At 41.3% G+C, this 21235-nt stretch overlaps 2 protein-coding genes across 2 annotated transcripts; both read right to left on the reverse strand.

Annotated features, from left to right (window-relative positions):
- Positions 1–272: 272 nt before the first annotated feature.
- On the reverse strand, positions 273–8155 carry LOC139926919 (bile salt-activated lipase). Its single transcript, XM_071918783.2, has 11 exons — positions 8078–8155; positions 7082–7229; positions 5475–5594; positions 5122–5319; positions 4767–4897; positions 4532–4639; positions 4332–4446; positions 1644–1830; positions 1115–1321; positions 761–970; positions 273–477 (listed from the first exon to the last, which is right to left on the reverse strand). The coding sequence occupies exons 1-11, from the start codon at positions 8147–8149 to the stop codon at positions 273–275; spliced, it is 1701 nt and encodes a 566-aa protein (XP_071774884.2). The 5' UTR covers positions 8150–8155.
- Positions 8156–9253: 1098 nt separating this feature from the next.
- gtf3c5 (general transcription factor IIIC, polypeptide 5) lies at positions 9254–21013 on the reverse strand. The gene is made up of 11 exons (XM_071918773.2): positions 20695–21013; positions 19305–19503; positions 19005–19200; positions 17694–17877; positions 15314–15418; positions 14394–14508; positions 13839–13919; positions 11884–11972; positions 10798–10880; positions 10407–10549; positions 9254–9547 (listed from the first exon to the last, which is right to left on the reverse strand). The coding sequence occupies exons 1-11, from the start codon at positions 20896–20898 to the stop codon at positions 9360–9362; spliced, it is 1587 nt and encodes a 528-aa protein (XP_071774874.1). The 5' UTR covers positions 20899–21013; the 3' UTR covers positions 9254–9359.
- Between the last annotated feature and the right edge of the window lie 222 nt (positions 21014–21235).

The following is a 21235-nucleotide window of genomic DNA, read 5'->3' on the forward strand; positions in this document are numbered from 1 at the left end:
ATGTGGCAACTCACTAATTAAGACAACATGAGATAGGGTTGAAATAATATATTTATATTATTTTTACCATGTGACTAAATGGAACAATTATGACAAATGACTGTTGTCACTAAATGGAACAAGTGTGACAAATGACTCAGCAGATCATGATAATAACGAGGTAAACAGGTCATTTTTTTTTGCATTGGTTTATTGTCTCAGTGATGGAATGCAGTGAATCATTTTAGTCTTAAACTCTGATATGATGATGAGGATGTTTTTGATGAAAGGGGTTAGATGGTAACAGTTGTCTCCTCTGCAGCCGGAACTGAGGCAAGGCTGGGTAAAACACTGGTCCAAAAATGCACATATCGCATCCTCATCTTCTGTTTCACATAGTTCTTGTTCATCTTGGCATTGATCTCCAGGAACTGGTGTCCAGTGCTGGTGAATTTAGGCCAGGTAGTGGGCACACTCAGCCCTCCTTTGTTGGGGTCTCTGTGGAGATAGACACAGAGAAACACCATCATGAGAAAAGTGGGAGTGATGACAGTAATCATGAATCAGTCTCTGAGAGTATCATAAAATTAATTATGCTGAAATTCAAATGAATTCTAGCTTCCATAAATTCAAATCAAACTCAAATTCTGCTTCCTATGGAAATATTTAATTTGAAAATCATTCTGTGCAAATGCCCCTTAGCCATATCTGCCTTGGGAGCATCCATGTAACAAAAACTGGAATGAACAAAATATAACAACAGGACACAATGTCCATTTACCCTGTCTTGGCAAAGTTGGTCCAGTAGGAAATCATGTAGCCGGAGACATCGCGGTGGCTTGGCCAGTATGCCAGGGGAGTGGTGAAAGGCTTCCCAAACACGTACTGCAGGTCATCGGAGTGGTCAGCTCCCATCCAGCTGGGGTAGGGCCTACCGAGGCCGCCCATACGGTTCGGCTCAGAGAAGAGGTAGGAATAGGTGCGGCCAGACCTACAGAGGAGAAGGAGAGGTTAAAAGGGTTACAATGAATAATCTTGTTGCTAAGCCTGCATCTAATGTGCTTATCGCATCCTTTTATGAAGCCATGCACATAAGCCTGATTAATAGAATCAATACAAAAAATGTTATTCTCACTTGGCATTCGCAGCATGGAGGTAGAGAGCAGCCTGGGTAGGAACCAGGAAGATGTAGTCAGTTCCAATTTCCACTATAGTTCTCTTGATTTTCTCCTTGCTAGGTTTCGATCCTCCCCAGCTGGACGAATACTGGTTGAAAGCGCTGTCCAGACCAGCCTGGCCCTTGCCTTTGGTGTAAGCACCCAGGAGCGCCTTCAGATCATCCCTGAAATGTGACAAAGAACTTAAAAGGACTTTGAAAAGGCTAATTGTGTGCCCAGAGATACTGTAGTAAATCATGTACCCCTGCTTTTCTAGGATCCCATCCAACCAGCACCTTTCCTCCCATTTTCCCTCCTGTATACACTCTCTGTGTATACAGGAATAAACGGTTCTAATGAAAGTTTCTGCAAACATCTTTACATCATGATGCCCCAGACATATGCTTTGTATGCACACCTAGGATAGAGGCCTCACTTATGGATTAACCAAAAATAAAAAAAATTAGCTTTCTCCGTCTATTATCCTATTAACACACTGACACTCACACAGGGGTGTCAACCAGGGGCCTGTTGATGGAGGGGACGTCCAAACCGGTGAAGAGGTGTCCATCCATGTCGTTAATACCAGCGATGTAGTCAATGTCAGCGGCATTGTGGAACAGGTTGCCAGGCTCATCAGGAAGGAAGTCCCCGTCGATCACAGCAGACAGCACCAGGTTTTTCACTATGGGGTCTGGGGGAAGTTGACACAGGGATTCACAGGTATTTCACAGTATGTTGCACAAATATAGAAAAGCCACAATAAAATAAAATATGGTGAGCAGTGTTACCCAAAAAGCCTCAGTGTATTAAAACAAAGAATAGAGTGAACATCTTGTCCGTTTCAAATTCAAAGAAGAGACAGATGCACTCTCAAGTAAATCAGAGTTATTGCGACCAAAAGGTTAACATTTCCGCTATAGCTTATGCCATCCCGAGAGCCTCCCTGAGTGAAAACTTATTTTTTGTATTTCCCTGTGCAATGTCAATATGATATACATATATATATATATATATTTATAGAAGGAAAAGAAAAGGGTCCAAGGCAGGGAGGTGAGAGGGGAGTGGAGGAGAGCAGCCTGAAAGCAAAATGACAAGGACTGAAGAAAGTGGAGAGTTGAATCTTATTAAGTTTAAAGACATATCAAGCAAGCCCCGTAACCCACTTGAACCGACAGATGCTTTTTGGGAAGAGCTTGGGAACAATTTACACAGCAATGTGCCAGCCAATGGCAATATATTGATTTATTGCAGGACTGAAGCCATAGCAAACTAAAGCCATAAAAATCCAGTACTTGGCGTGTAGTTGAGTGCTACATTTCGGGTTGCAGTCAAGGCTTACAGGGAGTAATTTATGGGGTGGACAGTGATATGGATACAGTTATGGACAGTGATATTTCTGAGTCCTGCCTATTAAACACCTTGACAGGGGCAAGGATTGATGCTGTCAGTGGGTTTAAAACCTTGCAAGGGGAATAAAAAAGACTAGCACAGCTGTACTGATCACATTTAGAGAGGATGCACTGAGACATGGTTAGTCTGGAGTATTTAACTCACCAGGTCAAGGCTTATGCGCATCCTCCACTGCACTGTTGCCAGAGATTTGGGCATGTAGCGGCTGCATGTAGAGGATCAAGGAAATGTGTAAAGTGTGGAGGGGACCATGAGCTTCCAGATTGTAGGGGCAGAGAGCCCAAATGCTGTAATTGGGGCAATTATATTTCAAAGCTGTGAGTACTAAGTTGGAGCTGAGCGGAAAATGTCTCCTATGCTGAAGCAGTCTGAAGAGTTTCAGAAAGTAAATGTCAGCTGTAGTAAGTGCTGGAGAAGTCCTGTTACCACCTGTACAACTGATCCCAGAAAACGTATTCATAGTTGATTAGACAGCATTTCTGGCTTTCTTGGTTGAGGTATTTTGGGCAGGTAAAAATGAGAAGACATCCTCAAATATTAAGCAGAGAGGCAGAAAGATTTCTGGGGTGAAAGTCCAGCCAGCCATCCAACATATTAGTCATGTGCGTTCTGAAGGGAGAGAAATAATTCAAGAGGGACTTGGAAGTGAGAGTCAGGATGAAGAATTTATGGATTAATGTTCCATATCTTGCAGTCAATTTAACTGCTAATGGCCAGGAATTAAAAAGATTTGTGGACACATTCAGAGATAAGCCTGAGATCAAATGTATTCAAAAGACATGGGTTGAACTTAGATCTTGTTATACCGCGTATCCCTCAAGGGCCATGTAATTAGTCCAGCTTTACAACATTATGGTGAATGACATCTTTAAGGAGGTAAGACCTGGTATATAAAGAATATAAAGTATCTTTAGAAGATCTGTGGATCAGCAGGAGGTGTGTGAAATTTGGAAACAAAACAAAGACAGCAAATCATGGTTTGAACTTGTAAGTGAAGCCACCTGAGAAGGAGTTCAAGTTTTGGGGGGTACATTTTGATGAAAGGACAACCTGAAAGAGACACAGATAAGGTGGTGGAAAAGTGTAACAAGGTGACTAATGTTTTGAAATGTCTAGCAGGGAGTTTATGGGGAACTGGAAAAGGAACTCAGTTAATGATCTACAGGCAAATGGTGCAATCAATTCTGGACTTTTGGGTGCCGGGGCAGCACCCAAAAGATCACTTGAGATTATTCCCCGCAGCATTGAGATTATGCTGTGCGGCATTCAGATCTCACCAATAACCTTAGTGACTCCACTGCCGCTCAGGCGATCCAATCTTGCATTATACTACTGGACAAAGTCAAGCGCACATGGTACGGTTCACCTGATTGAGGAATCATGGGAATGGATGGAGTTGCAGAGGGGAGAAGAGGAAGAGGAAGAGGAAGGGATTATTAAGTGCTTTGGAGATTTTGGGGCAACCAGACAACTGCCATCCTGTGGCTTTCGTCAGCCGGAAGCTGGTCCCCAGGCAGGTCTGCTGTTCCACGGTAGAAAAGGAGTGCGGTGACAAGGTCTCTTGACTCTGTGAAGAGTTCACCAGACCACAACAGACCACAAGGCACTTAAGTGGCTAGAGCAGATGAAGAACGCCAATGGGAAGATCACGCACTGGTACTGGTGCAAGTGGGGGACTTAACTGAAGAACTTCTTCACAATAGATTCATTAAAAGGTCTTTTTAGACTATAGAGATCACCGCTCAATCCCCTGATGTGATACTTGTTGACATGAGTACTCACGCTCAGGAGATGCCTTCAACTCGAGGTTACCAGCCAAGGTGAGGGCAACAGGGTCCGTCATTTTAAGACAGGCCATCATTTTGTCATCAATAGGGCAGTTGACCTTCTGAGCAACCTGGAGAGAGAAGATGAAGGTACAAATTAGCATGAGACCTCACATTTTTTCCACACATAAGTTAAAAGGTCATTCTAATCCATACCTGCTCTGCAATCTTGCGGGGATTCTTGATGACGGCCCAGGGGCAGAGGGCGACCCCACTCTGCGAGATGGCTCTCTTGAACAATCCTTTGTTGTGGGGAGTGAGAGTCTAGTTTGGGAACATACACACACACACACACACACACACACACACATGAATACAAATTACCAACCACATATAGAATATTACTATATTGCTTTAATAACCATATCTGGCCTTTCCAGAGATCCCTCACCTGGAAGCTGACACTAGCTCCACCAGCGGACTCTCCAAAGATGGTGATGTTGTCAGGGTCTCCTCCAAAAGAACGGATGTTCCTGTGCACCCAGGCAATGGCAGCATGCTGGTCCCACAGACCATAGTTTCCTGTCAAGCAACAAACAGCATTTTCAGCCAATGCATTTTTCAAACATAAACAACACTTGTCTGCGATGAGGAATATTAGTTTAGACAGAAAAGCAATAAAACAACTAGACTTACGAAAGTGATTTCCAGATAATATTTCAAAATTAACTAATTGACTAATAACCTTATACAGTTATTAGACTGCCATCAAATATACAACCAGCAGTGCCCAGGCTAACACCTACCAGGTAAACTAGCATCGCCAGAGCTCAGGAAGCCCAGGGCTCCCACTCGGTATCCCAGAGTCACCACAATAACATCTCCTCTGTCTGCAATCTCCTGTCCGCTGTACAGATAGTTGTCCAGGATGTTGGCTCCCATCGAGCCTCCAGTCAGGAAGCCTCCTCCATAGATCCAGACCATGACCGGGAGATCAGTGGACACTAGGTAACAACAGAAAGATTCCAACAGAAAGATGCAACATATGAAAAATACAGCTTCAGGAAACACTAGAAGAGTATAGAGACACAGTATGGTATTTCGCCACTGACTGTGAAGCCAAATGGATAGATCAGGATTGGTGCGGGTGTAGGATTACCTTGTCGGCCATGAGGAACCCAGATGTTAAGGTAAAGACAGTCCTCACTACCACGTGTGTCAGTCTGAAGCAGGTTCACCTGAAGGCATCTCTTCCTGTATTCAGTGGCCTTCAGGATGCCTAAAGACAGACAGTTACTTAGCTGAGATATGTAATGAGATAGAGAAATCCAGACTGTGCAAGATCCGGAATTAATGGCAAATGAATGGCAAACACCTCATGAAAAAGGAGTTTAACTTTAAAGTAACTAAAACAACTACAAAGGCAGCTACACAGGTGAGACATATTCAGTTGAATGCCAATTAGCAGTATGTGTCAGCTTTAGTCAAGTCAAATCAAGTTTGCCTCTATAGCCTTTCATCTCAAAGGACAGAGAATGAGCCTATCTAGATCTAACTAATCAACAGTCAGTCACAGAACAAAATGATGCAAAAGCAAAACAGTAAAAAAGGTAAACTTTAAAACAGGTCTGACAATCAGCATTTTTTATGGGAGTTTTCAAAGCAACATGAGGCCACTACCAGAGTTCCAAAGATGCAAAATAGTCAGTGCCTGAATTGCAGGTGCATCAGTCAAAAACACTGCAAAATTATTTAATGTGGAGGGGAACAGTCATGAAAAATCATGACAACGTATGACAAATTTAGACAAACTGCCAAGAGGAACAGTGGTCACAAGTCGAAGTTCACCAACAGGGATAGACAGATACTTAACAGCACAAAACTCCAGCCTCAAAAATTACCGCAGATTATAATCGATACATCTGTGACAGTTTCAACAAAAAGCTTCATAAAGCTGGTATTTATGGCAGGACTCAATATCTTGAGCAACGTGGAATGCAAACCAATGTTGGTGAGGTGCAGGCTGACAAATCAAAAAGAAGAGGATTCAGCAGCTATGCTGTCTTGATCAGGTATTTATGGCAGGGCTCCCATTTGGAAACGGATTGTATCCAAAGCCAACACACAAAGACACATAACCTGGTGTAAGAAGCACAAAACCTGGACTCCTGAGCAATAGAAAAAAGTAATATGGTCTGATGAGTCGTCTTTCACCCTTTTTTCGTACATCCAGACAGTTTTATGTTTAAAGAAAGCCAAGGGATGCCTTCAACCCACAATGTTGCTAACTGTTAAACATGGTGGTGGATCTGTAATGGTATGGGCAGCCATCTACTGAGAGTCGTTAGGTCTACTCTGTTGGTCATATACCCACCAAGGAATATGAGGCCATTTTACAGGACCGGCTGCACCCATGTGGTGCAAACACTGTTCCCTCATGATGTTCCCATATTCCAGGAAGATAATGCCGCCATGCACACTGATAACGAATTTAAGAGTGGTTTCATGAGGACCAGGAGGAAGTCAAACACTTCCCCTGACCTCACCATATCTAAACATCACTGAATCTTTACGGGAAGTACTGGAACGCAGAGTCCAGTATCCCACTACAGACAGTTGAGGACAGGAGAGTGTGACAGCACTCCAAGCAGGACTGAAGCTGAAGGGTGGCCATACTGCTTATTAGGTACTTGATATTCATATATAGTTAAGGTGTTATTTTGCCCTCCCCCTGTGAATATATGCATACAGATGTAGTCTACCCACCATCCCAGCCAGGGTGACGCTTTGGTTTCTCAAACCTTCCGGGAATGTCAGCAAAGGGAATTCCCTTGAAGACGTCCATGTGGCGGCGAAACCCAAGGCGAATGTTCTCCCCCTGCACCATGCCTCCCTCCGTGTACAGCACCCCCAGCTACAATCAGAGTCAATGAAATACAATATAGGTCAGTTTTCCAATCACAGAATAGGTTAGTTCTTGGGCGTCTTCTTAATCTGAAAAAAATCCAAATTTAACTTCTCTGAGATATTTTGAATTTGTGCCTGAATTAACTGATTTACTTCACTAAAATTCAGCTGACCCAGTCCATCAAGTGCTTATCATTTAAGATCTTTTCCAAACATAATTGCAAATTCAGTCTGCATTTCATCCATTTTATGTCTTAATTTAGAGTCAGTCACCTGAAATATGCATAACCTTTATTCATGAAATATTGAAATTCAAACTTGGCTAGATTCATTTATTCATGAAATATTGAAATTCAGAGTTGGCTTGATTCATTATGTCCATTTTAAAGCATGCCTGAGAAGTGATTTCAGTTTTCCAGCTTTTCAGTTGTGTATACATGGTATCTTAAAGCAGAAAGCCAACCTCTGCTAAGTTTACACAACTGTCCAACTGGGCTCAAAATCACACACTACTGTGGCCAATCAAAATATTCATCCTTGTTTCACCCTTTTTGAGAGCTGGACTGCAAATATGAATGTCTTAATCAGAAGCCACATAGATAAACAGCTATAGTAAACAAAAGTGAAAATAAGCTACTTTAAGCATGTATGCAAATTTTGACCAATCATGTTATATTAATAATCTGCCCAATGGCCCACAAAATCAGCTTTGGATAAGAAAAACAAATTTGAAAATGTAGGTTTCTAGGAATAACACCCCAAAACAGTGATTTAGGTTATTAGTCTACTATGTATATTAAAACATACACTGTATATGTTTAGTGTAGGGTTAGGGTTAGTATACTGTAGACTTACAGATGTCGCTGAGGCTGTCCCCAGGAACAGGGCAACAGCAATCAAAATCCCTAGCGTCTTCATCATGGCCATCCAAAAACTCCTTTCAAGAACTCTTTCCATAGTCCTTATATACAAGTTACCCCACCCATATGTTTGGCTAGTGGCCAGAGACCATGCATATGGATGTTACTATCATTACGTCACAACCCTCCCATAGCCTACATATGGAAATTACTATCAATCTATGTGCTACAGACCATGTTGCGTAACGTTCAGGCTGTCACCTTATCTTCCAATAGAGACTGTTGAATGAGTAATATATATACACTACTGGGACAAATTTCTGTATATTTACTGTACTTAGTGATAAAAGTGGTTCTGATGTTCTCACATCCCCATAGAGAAGAACAACAGACATTGACCTGGAAGAGCATCCTTTGGGCCGAAACAAGAGGTTTCTGAAATGACTCAGGAAGATCAGCATAAGGGAATAAATAGGGATTCTGTCCTTCAGTTTCAGAATATATATGTATTTGTGAACCCCTTGACTTTCTTACTCTACAAAAGTATTTAAATTGATTTAAATGTGAAAATTTGCAGCATTTTTTTTACACATGATCTTCTCTAATTTTACCATGGAAGTCAAAGGAGGAACTGGACAGGACAAACCTAGTTAAGAAGGTGCAACCTATGTATTTTTACATATTCAAATGGGAGTGATTGGACTCCAACGCCATCCCGGAGTGAACCCTACATTTACATATACATACATACATACATACAGTATATGTACATATCACATGTACATTCAACACTACAGACTCACATTTGCTGAATTAGAGACCATCCTACACACTAAAATCCTACTGAAATGTATTGAAGAGAAATATGGTGGTTTTCATGATGCTATCTTAGATGTCTCTCTTAGAAAAAAGGAGATTCTTGATCTCCATGGGGCTACCTGGTTAAATATATATTGGAACAGTATATGTGACCTATAAATATGATTTCTAAGATCTTTTGCTGTGACCATGTTGTGCTGAAATGGTTTGTGCGTCTCAAAGATTCTAAATGTCAAGAAACAACGGCAAACGGCTTCTTCAGGTTGCCGGTACGTAACCAAACAGAGATGAGATATTTCTTATTCCACTCAGTAGAGAAACTACCATTTTTTTTTTATTTACAGTTCACCGGTAAAAGTCAAACATAGTACATTTTACAGAAAAGAGAGCCACTAACTTCAAAATATTATACTCATGATACATTTCACTAAAGTACTTAAATGTCCATTTGTCCATTTTCAAATGTAATCCAACATTTCTGTCTCCATCTCATTTTCACTCCCCTCCGACGGGTGAAATTCATCCTCCTCATCCTCCTCTTCATCGTCCTCATTGTTGTCCCCCTCTTCCACCGGTTCAACGACTTTCGCTCGGGGTCTTATACTTAGGCCGGCTCGTCTGCGCTTCACAGGGAATTCTGGCAAAGCTGGGGAGCACACGTAACATTAATTGGCAAAATAATAAACCTACAAGTTCACACATTTTGTGCAATAATTTAAAACAAAGGGGAAGGAAAAAAGCAGGAGTGAAAGGCCCAGGTCAGGGATTTCCTCCTACTCCTCCCCCACACCCACCCACAAATTTCTTATTTTTCTTATTTCTATATTATTGTTGTTATATATTGCAGTATAATGCACATACTTTACATATTTTTATTTGTACATATTTTTATAATGCACATACGGTACTTTGCATATTTTTATTTTATTGTAGTATAATGCACATATTTTACATATTTTGATATTTATTTCTTATTTCTATTATTCTATTATTTCTATTATTATTATTATTATTATAATTACTCTATGCCTATATATATATTTCTGTGAGCAACTGCAATGAAACCCAATTTCCCCTCGAGGATCAATAAAGTATTTCTGATTCTGATTCTGATTCTGATTTTACAGAGCGGTGTTGTTGGTCCTTACTAAACTACCTTCGCTTCTCACAGAGCACACTTTTGGTCATGTTTTATCTAAGGTAAGAGGAAAGGGCTTTATCAGTGTGACTGACTGGCCTGGTTGAGTAGTTAATGTGTGACCGCACACCTGGGGATCACAAAGAGGACACGGTATCCATGAAATACACATGTAGAGAAAGCTTGAGGACAAGCTTGTGGAGTCAATTCCCTTTCATGTGGGAAGAAAATAGTTTTGTTTTTGTTAATGTTTTTTTGTCATGTTATAAAAGAATAAACGCTCTATCGTGTACAATTTCACTCTGCCGATTGGATCAATGGACCTTGACCCTGGATGAGGGCAAGAGGCTGGCGGACGCTTCCTTACTTGGCCTCTGGGCCCGGATGACCTTCTTGATCATGGCCGATATGATGTCCCTCAGGTCATCGGTGGTGCCGAGCAGACACCAGCCGTCCCTCTCGTCACATTCCTTCTCTTTACCGTCGTTCCGCTGAATCACTTCCCGTATACTGGAGACAGACACACAGGCGCATTAACACCCAAACCACATCAGGAGTGATAGATGGCTGTTTTCATTAGAGTCAGAATCATAACAAAATCAGAGGAAACAGGCCATGATACCTGGCTCTTGTTTATTTACCTATCACTTCTCTGTTGTATATAGATATTGAAGGGACAATATTTTTAATATTACTGGTTTATTATATTGGTGGTCTCTGCTGGAAAGGACTAATGCTTGTTCAGCACTGTATCGTACCTTTCCACATCCAAATCACACAGCTGGTAAAACATCTGTCTGTGAGGAGGCAGCATGCCCTCTTTGAAGATGTAGGACGACTCCTGCGGAGGTGAAGGAAAGGTTAGTGTCTAATGCTAATCCAGTATAGAGTTCCTACACATTCTGGCTGACAAAATTTCCATAACCATTCCATATAATGCAATTTTGACCAATCTCTTGACCTTCCATTTAATGACTTTCTCAGTACACTTCATGAAGATGGGACATCAAAGCAGATAGTAAAGTCCGCACACTATCTAATGTTCCCACGGTGTATTTATTGACACCTACACTGCTGAAGACGGGACATTTCTTACTCTCCTAGAGCACTTCAACCTTTAAGCTGAGGTTCAGTTCAACTATTTCATTCGCATCCTCTTTCAGTCAAACCCTCTCTGCATCCAAACATACCCACAAAGGAAATTTGTTTTTTTTCGAGCATAGCATATGCTATTTGTTGGACACTTTTATCACAAGTGCCTTATAGCAGTGATTCTCAAGCTTTTTCATATCAAGGATACAAATTTAGTCCACATTAGGGCCCACGGACCCCCATTTGATGAGATTTTGTCTCTCTGACCGAAATTTGAGAACATTTTTATTGTTAGATAGGATTTTTTCCAGAATGCCATTAACTATCTGTATTGTAGGTAGAGACAGTGAAATTATGATCAAAATAGTCATTCTTCTACATTCTCTAAGTGTGTTAACGTCTTGTAAATGAAATAATGGTGAAGTTTAACAATTCATAAATTTTCTGTGGACCCCCTGGAACCCCCTCAAGGACCCCTGGTGGTCCACGGTCCCCACGTTGAGAACCGCTGCCTTATTAGTACCATGAGTATCAGTAGTGTTAGTGCCATTGAGCTACGAGGGATTGAAGCCCCTGACTCTGACAGTGTTAGTGCCATGCTCCAACACCTATACAGGACCACAGGTAAGTTATTATTCCTTCAAAGTTCGCTACATCTATCAGCAGCGAGGCGTGACATTAAACATCATTTCAACCAATCTAGAGTACCTTTTAGACATGTATCACTTTAATGGATTAGAAGAGTTGCTGACCTTTAGTTGGTACTTGACTGGGATCGGCTGCCGACTGGTGCTGGGACCTTCCTGAGCTGGAAGATCCATCACACTAGCTGGCTGCGGAGCTGGAAAACAAAACATACAGCAGTGTTTTCCACAGTTTGTCAGTTCACTTCAGCGGCAGCGGGGGGGTGGAGGGAGGTAGTTATTGATGACTTGTTGTTGAAGTTTTATTCAGCGAGCCCAGTAACTCATATTTTTTCCAGGCACTAAAGTCTCTCAGTGTGGTATAAGCTGAGGCATTGCAACATTACACTTCCATCTGATTATTGAGACTATGCTTCATGCTGCCTCTCCATTCAGTTTGTGTCGGCACGGACGCACCAAAGGAGCATAGGGGCACTTAGTCATAGGCACTATGAATTATGGTTATTGTAGTTCACGTGCTTTGGAGGCATGGCAGCATTAAATCTTAGTTGTTTGAAAATTACATCAGCGAGACTTGCCAGTTTCATGCATGTATTATTCATGCATCATGGCACCCAAAATGGCGCCATGATGCATGAATAATAAACTAGGCCAAAGTGTGTCAAATGTTAATCTTCATCTGTTTACAATATTTACTGCTTTGCTGCAAACCTTGTCAAACCCTTGCCTGGTATCCAGCCCCCATGAATCGCAGTCTTTAGCACTTTTTGAATTTGACTGACGTAATTTCTCGCCCCAGCTGATTGGTTGGTGTTTCGTGGATATTCACATATTCACATTTCGTAGACATTTGCACAGAATTGTCCACATTACATCCTCAACACTCTACTGTTACAATAATGCCATTTAATCTTACTTAATCCTATTTTTACACTCAGCAGTAATTATCATTATCATTGCTGTCACTACTACCTCCAGGAAGCAATTCAAGTTGCACTCATCCTACCGTCCGAAATAACTGCCGGTGGATAGGCTTGCATCCAGACCTCTATGAATCGCCATGCAAATTCAAAAAGTGCTAAACACTGCGATTCATGGGGGCTCGACACCAGGCTAATCCAATGAGGTTTATCACTGACTGTAAAGTGCGCACCTTGTTTGACCCTTGTATGCTCAGGTTGATTGGCCTGCCCTGTTCGCTGACGGCAATTTTTATCTACAAGGCCATTCCGCGATTGCCTCCTTTCATTTGTGCCCTTGTACCTCAGAAAACTTTGGGTGGAAATGACTGTTTACAACCACAGGAAAAGTTTTTGTTATTTATCTCTGTTCAGTTCTGTAAGGTCACAACTGATTTAGGCAAAAGTTATTTAAGGTATTCTGCTCTATTTTCAAGGAACTCACTGCAAAATGATTTAAAGCTATAAGAGATGGTTTCTCTTGGTGAGCTTAACCTGATAATGAAAGATAGATTCAGTAAGGAACTGTAAAGGCTTTGTTTAGTCCTGATTTAAATAGGTTTGGCCCTTGATGAAACTTTTATTTTAGAATCAGTATCATTACTATTATTCCCTTTTTAATAATAATAATAATAATAATACCTTCTTATCTTATTCCTTTTTATTGTAATACCTTCTTATCTTATATGTTTTTATCTCTTTTTATATGTTTTTATATATGTAATACCTTCTTATCTTATATGTTCCTATCTTATATGTTTTTGTCATGTATGATCTTTGTCTATTTTTTACTTTTTATTTTGAAGCACATTGAGTCTACGCCTGTCGTATGAAATGTGCTATATAAATAAACTTGACTTGACTTGAGTGAGATGGTTTGCTATTGGCCTCCTGCCTTTGTGAGGAAATTTACAGCAAAAATTGCATTCGCTCTTATCTTTTTATGTGCTTTTGTTTATACTTTGCTTTATACACTGGCGCATGCTTGTCTGCAACTTCTATGTTTGTCTTGACGCCGGTCTCTTGGCCTGGTGTCCCTTTTAATATCAACTGGACTACACTGATAAATAAATTAATACATTTAAATGAATTGTAGGTTCTCACCTGCTTTGTTGAATGTGATAGGCAGGGTGTAGTCAAGGGAGCTCCTCTTAGCTTTCACTGGCATGTCACTTACTGAATACCCTACAGGGAGCGAAAAGAGGGACAAGGAGTATCAGGCAAAGAAGGGGAATTCCACTAACATCGACGTTTTGATTGTTCTTCCACAAACGTAGATCTTTCATGAAATCTAACAATATTTCCATTGTTTTGCGCTTGAGTTCACATCATCAAGGAAAATTAAATTCTACTGTATCACTGAATTGCACTGCCTAAGAAAATTTTATGGAAAAATGCAGATGTTTACAGGTCACAGGGAGTAGATGAAATTTACTTACAACCATTTTCATGCAATTCAATGATGTCACAGTACTGCATTTTGCATAATCTTGAGAACTCACAAATCAAAACGCATAACAAATCTGAATAAAATTAAGTGATAAATACATTTTAGGGGAGTCTCCACTTCTGCAGAACACCACTGATGCTTCCCCTTTCAGAACTTTTTAGGAGCCTTATTGATCAAACCCCCCCCCCCCCGACCCCCCCGTCTCTCACCATGCTTGGTGCTGCAGCGGATCCTGAAGTCCAGCATCTGGTATTTCTTGGAGTCGGGGGCCTTTCGGGGGTCGTAGCCCAGCCTCACCCACAGACTTCTCCAGGGTCCTGTCACCTACAAAAAAAAACCTCAGCTATTTAAATTTGGGCAAAAAAATGAGTGGATTGTAACCTGCCACTTCATTTCATTTCTTCTGTAATTTCCAATGGATTCCATTATTCCATTACAACAGACAGCAAACTATTCATATCACTTTACAAATATATATCTGAAATAGGGAGGGAATATTGAATATAGCTACACAGAGTGATACATAGTCTACTGTATATCATATGTCTGTCCCTTTGCACAGTATGTGAGGTGTTTCTGTTGTGGGCTAAGTGCAATTATACAGGAGCAGGGTCAGTTTTGTTTACGTGTAGTGTATGTGAGTTTAGGTCTGATCAATAAATTGCCCATAGGCATGAGTGTGTTTGTGTGTAGTACGGTATATGACATGTACATGATGCTATGTAAAGCCCTTTGAGACATGCTTGAGATAAAGGGACATATAAATAAACAAGACTAGACTAGACTAGACATTCCTGCCCCCTTTTTCCTCAAACATCCAAGCCAGGTTTCTATTGTAAGCATTCACCCTAGTTCAAATAACACAAGGGCTAGTCTTGAATATTTACTATAAATGGCAAATAAAGTGATTAATTGTATGCCCATTTTATGTCTACAACATGCTTTTGTTCAGCTACTGCAGAGAAATACCTCACTGACGCTAGTGCAAGTATTCCTAGCACTCATTTTTCATTAAAAGCTTCATTATTTATAAGTTTAAATCAGGGAAAATGTGATGGAGGAGAGCAGTCATTTATTTCGTTGACCTGACGCCTCGTCCTCTTTACCGGGCACAGTCCCCTCAGCTCACCATGTAGTAGGCAAAGACAGGCAGCAGCAGCTTCAGCTTCTCAGGGTGAACGTCAATGTTGGCCTTGACTGCGTTCCGGGACCAGATGGGCCGGCTCTCAAACATCTAGCCCCAAAAAAAGTTTGGTTTGAGATAAGATAAGAGCCCAGGGAAGAACGGTCAGTCATTTGTCCATTACGTTATATAACATTCTTGTCCAACTTCAAGCAGGCTTCAACACTCTCTCTCTAACAACTGTTGATTATGATGTTTTGGGCAAGATTGGTGATCGAAAATGAATTAAAGTGGAGACAGGTGGGACAGCCGTACATGGCAGTCACTGCATGACAAAAATGACAAAAAAATGGTCAAAACACAGCCTTCACTGACGGAGGCATATCAGAATCAAAAGCACCGCCTTGTAGATAGGCAATTCAAATATTATCTTTAGTTTCACACAAAACAAACACAGCTCAAGCAACATTGTTTTTTACTGCATTTTCTTATTCTATTAGTCTATAACAAAAGAGTTCAGTTTCACTTGGGTCACCAGGAAAACAATCTCATCATAGAGGTTGATGGTTTTATTTTTACCAGAGGTGCCCTGATTATTGACAATTAACCCAAAATAAAATTGTCTTGAACTGAATGTGAATAGTGAATAATCTGTGAATAGATTGTACTCCTATATGTGTGTGCAGTCAGTAAGTCAGACTGGTCAGTGCCTGCACACTCAAACTGCCTCTTAAAAAGGAAACAGTCTCATGAATAGCAAAATTCAAATGTTTTTGTGGTGATCTAGTGAGCAAATACCAGCGAGGGCAAAAATGAGTGACTCATGGCACTGGCTTGATTTTATGGGGATGCAGATTATTAAACTGCGGTTAAATAAACCATGGCAGGTAAATAAGACTGGAATTTTTTACCTCGGTGGCTTGGGGGAAATAAATATCTGATACGGTGGTTCAAAGTGGAATAAATTTCATCAACGTGCTCAGGCAAAAATTGCAGTTGCCCTCAGGTGATCAGGCCCTAAGAAATCTGTTTATTTCCCAAATTCCAGGCCCTATGCTAAGCTGCCATCCTCCATGCAGAATTTAGTATAGCATTCAATAGGCAAAAATAAGCATCACGCTCCACCGGGACTCCTTTTCTTCGACTTACTAGGGTGTGTTTGAACTGCAAAATACAAGTAGTCTGCACAACCAGACAAGAAACATCTGAAAAACTAAAAGAATTCTTCAAAAAGTATCTTCTTTTTATTGAGAACAGCACAGAGGAGGATGGCACAAACATGTCGGCCTAAGCCTTCATCTGTGTTCATTGCAATTTGGTGTGCCTGGAGGCTGGAGAGGCTTTTAGGCAGCCCGTCTGGATTTCTGGACAGACTTGATTGACACTGCATGATATTGTTCCTTGGTATAAGCTCACTCTAAGCTGGAATAACCCAACTTTACCACCCAAAATAGATCCTTTCTGAGTGGCAGATGGGATTATGACAGTGAACATTCAACTGCTGTGGGCATGTGACCCTGGTGAGCAGCAGGGGTGCAACGGATCACAAAACTCACGGTTCGGATCGTATCACGGTTTTGAGTCACGGATCGGATCATTTTTTGGATCAGCAAAAAAAAAAAAAAGGGTTAGGGTTAAATTAATTTAAAAATGTGCTACTTTGGCTCTGATGCACCCGCCTCTCTCTGCCTGTAGTCACCACTCTGTAGTCTCGCTCAATGTCCCGCCCACAGCACTATCTGATTGGTTACACGTCACGAGTATTAGCCTATCAACACTGAAGGCTATGCCACAGACAGGCAAAGAGACCGGAGCTTCTCCGAGCGGAGCTGTGTGTCGAAGGGAAGGCAGCATATTGCCGAAGTTGCAATAAACATCACAATCTTGTGATGTATTTCAATGATGACAAGCATGCCCAGTTTCCCAGTTACACCACTGAAAATGCCCGAAGTCATAGCCTACGGGATTTCACTCAATGGAGGCGAAAGCGACGGCTTTTAAATCAGTCGCTCTTCCTTTTTTTTTCTTCCCTAACGCAATCATTGCGCTTCAGAGTAAAACACAGCACGCATCTGTCTTGTCTGTATCTTTTCACTGCAACTCTGCATCGAGGGAATTATTAGGGAATTTAGGGAATTATTACTTTAAATAGTAACAGCGGCAGTAAAACTGTATTTCACACTATGATGGTTAAACTTTGCAATTAATCCACGGTTCACATGCGTGCCGAACCATGGGGGGGGATCTGTACGGATCACGGATCAACTACGGTCCGTTACACCACTAGTGAGCAGAGGATATGTTATTCGAGTCTGACTGACAGCAAGTTCTGCATAAAAAGTGCTTTCCAGTGGCCAGACACCATGAGCTACATACACACACTTACATTCCTCAGGTGTTCCTCAGCCTGTCTGTCACACTCCTTGAGGCAGACTCTTTCCCAGTTGACCTTGGCAGCCTCCAGGCACTCAGAGGGCACCGTGGGGTCCAGGAAGCTGATGAAGATGGTGTTGTGGGGCCGGCGGGCGCGATTCAAACCAATAAAATTCTCCTTGGTAATGGGTACTTGGCTATGAACACACAGAAAAAAGGCAAATGTTACAAAGATCTTTCTTGATTTCTACATCTGTATCACAGTAACATTTAAAAGATATCTCAGTAAAAAGAAGCTTGCGTAATCCGTTTACAAATACACATGATCAGACCTAACTATCCCTTGTGCCGTTTTGGTTAGGCACCTATGCAGAAACCTGAATATTGAATATTAGAGGGCAGTGGGATGAATGAGTGCGGGTATGTGAGTGAGTTGTCAAATGGACACCTTCACTAGAAGATATTCTATTAAATTGGGCCCATGACACCACCAGAAAGCCAATCAATAAGTTCTGGGATCCCAGAACCACACACCTCTATACTACTTTTCAGCACTGATCAGCCCTAATACCCTGCCATTGCACTTTCACATAAGTTTACAGAAAAATCTCAATCACAAGAGGGTAAACTGATGACACTTATGAACATTCCTGCAAGAATACAGGAATTATCTCAGTTAGACCAGTTACAGTGTGGGATAAATACGCTCATGAGTAATTATAACTACTGTTGACAAGTAACAACTATTCTCAGAAAAAGAGCCCACAGAGCAATTTTACATTGATTAGCCATTTAAAAGACATCTAAAAATTAGGCTACATAGTGTTTAAAAGTGAAAGTTTAGTAGACATCTGTGTCTTAGACTACTTCTTCTTGGGTAAATGACAAAAATAAAGTATTATCTTATACTTCTCTGGTGCATACTTTTGATATTCACAGCTGTTTATGTATTGTTTAAATATGTAATAATGTATTTACCGCTTGGTCTAAAACTGGGCTGTACATTGGCAAAAGGATTCTGGGCTATATAACCACAGACACAAGGTCGAAATGACGTCTAGTGCTCAGTGACAGATGGAACATCCGAGACCGACAGCTTGCTGATAAATTAAATTCTGCATAGATCCAAGTGTGCAGATGTTCCATCTCTGTTTCTGAGGATTTTGTCAGACTCCAGCACCTGAGCCAAGCCTTCAGCCGGGTGAGCGGTGGTTGTTCTACATTCTGACATGTAACAACTATTCAACAAGGAATTAGCAAAAAGCTCTCAAGTTGACTAAGCGAACGACGCTTTCCCGGCTTTTCCCACAGATCCCGTACTAACTTGTGATGGATGTCCGGGCGGTAGAAATAATCCACGGGACTGTCGAGGCGGGAGAAGATGGGCGGGGGGAGGAAGAAAGGCATGGGCTGCTCAAAGTACTCCTGATTCTCCGACTTGCGGAGGATGATTTTGTCGTATAAGGATGTGTGTTTTCCATCTTCTGAATGCACGGCGAGGCACTGAAAGTCCGCCATCCCTAGAATAAAAAACACAACCTGTGAGACTAGTTTATCAAAACCTCCTTTGACTTTGAGCACCAGAGGATTTCATATATGTGACGCTCCAAGGATGTGTCACTACCTTGGAATTTGTATGTTGTTCCTATGACGCCAAGTATCTCCATGTGGACCTGAGCGTCCTCGGGGTCCTTTTTTCGCACCCGCCGCCGCACTCTGAGCAGGAGGTTGCTGGACGGGAAGCGGTTGCCGCACAGAGAGTGGCAGAACGGGTCCTGGGGTCGGAAACGCAGCTCCAGCCGCCTGTTGGGGTGAGCGTAGGTCTGCGGGACACACACAGGTATTAGACAAAGGTCAGACTTCAGTCAAACTTGAGTCACAATTTTAATTGCTTGAGACTTGACTTGACTTGGGTTCTGCTGACTTGGGACTTGACTTTGACTTGTACTTTGATGACTTGAAAAGGTTTCTAAAGTCTTGACAAAAGATCTTGTGTTTGTGTAAACGACTTCGATTGAAAGTGATGAGATTTGTTCCAGCAGACGACTGAATTTAAATTCTGTTTTCTGAATTTGTATGGAATTATTGAATTTATTGCAGAAACTGATTATAGAAATCAAACTCATGATGCCCTTACCAAGTTTCTATCCTATTAAAACCATATTGCATTGAAACGTTCTGTTTTCTTTAAGATATTAAATTGATACTGGACTCTTGATTTGTTCTGACTTGATGTAGTGTTCTACATTTAGACTTGGGACTTGACTTGAGACTTGTGCCTCAAGACTTGAGACTGACTTGAGACTCCAGCAAAGTTGGCTTGGTCACACCTCAGACTGTAACTGTAATGACAGTTTTGCCTGTGATATGTGAGACAGCAGACTACACACTAAACGACCTATAGGGTGAAGGGTGACATCCTACTTTTGGAAAAACGTATTGTCTGTTGTTACTATTGTTTTCCATATTCCTGCATTACTCTTCCTTAATGTTTCCATGTACAGGCTGTGACAATGTTTTCTTATCTATCTATAAAATATGGATGTTATAAGGCAGAATCTCTAATTACTAGCCTTTTCATGTTATACGGCTTGAGTCATTACATTACTTTTTCCTCTTCCTCTTATTGGGGGTAGCAAACGTGTTCAGGGTGTCTGCAAGTTTCATAAAGTTAAATGTAGTAGTTTTTAAGGCATTTTTAGTGCCAAACAGCAGGAAATATAAGTCCGATTTTGCAGCTAAAATAAAATAAACGTGACTATGTGTCTACGTGACTGCTGCTGATTTCGGAAAGAAAACATCGACCACAGAAACCAGATTGATTATAAGATTTGTAAAGATTTGTAAGACACCTCAAAGTGAATTTTCGACTTGAAATCGAATAACTAATTGCTTTCAAGCCCGTTTTAAATGTCGTTAAGTTTAGATAATACATTTTGAGACATTTTAAGACATTTTCCACCACCTGCATCATGTTACTGCACTCCGGCCCGGTTGCTGTCTGTTTGACTCACCTTGGACAATCCTTGTTCACCCCCAACAGTTTCCAGCATCTTGTCCACACTGGAGACAACCGCTGGATATTCAACACACACCAGTTTATTATCCAGGAGCTCCACGGAGGAAGAGCTGCCGGGCACACCGCCGTCATCTGACGGGCTGCTGATGGTCAACTCTTTCAGAGTGAAATTTAGCTTAAACTCCCTGGAATCTGACATTTTTGCTTTACAATTCGCATATATAAATATTTACGTAAACATATTGCAATTTTCAGGCAAGTTCAACGCGCTCCGACCCTCCTCAGCTCTTCGGCGGCCAGCTTACAGCAGCATGTGTGTGTGTCCAAGTGCAAAATAATGCCGGGTGGAAACGCTGGTTTGTACTTTTAGTTCCGCGTGATTTTATTCACCCAAAAGGTTTTCGATACCGACTTGCGTGAACCTAACCACTCAAACAAATAAATTACATATCACCACATACCATATAAATGAAAATATGAATTAAAAATAATAAATCAAGTCCAATAGTTTATTGCCATCTCAACATGGTAGATTG

This window comes from Centroberyx gerrardi, chromosome 2, assembly GCF_048128805.1.
Source record: "Centroberyx gerrardi isolate f3 chromosome 2, fCenGer3.hap1.cur.20231027, whole genome shotgun sequence".
Classification (NCBI taxonomy): domain Eukaryota; kingdom Metazoa; phylum Chordata; class Actinopteri; order Beryciformes; family Berycidae; genus Centroberyx; species Centroberyx gerrardi.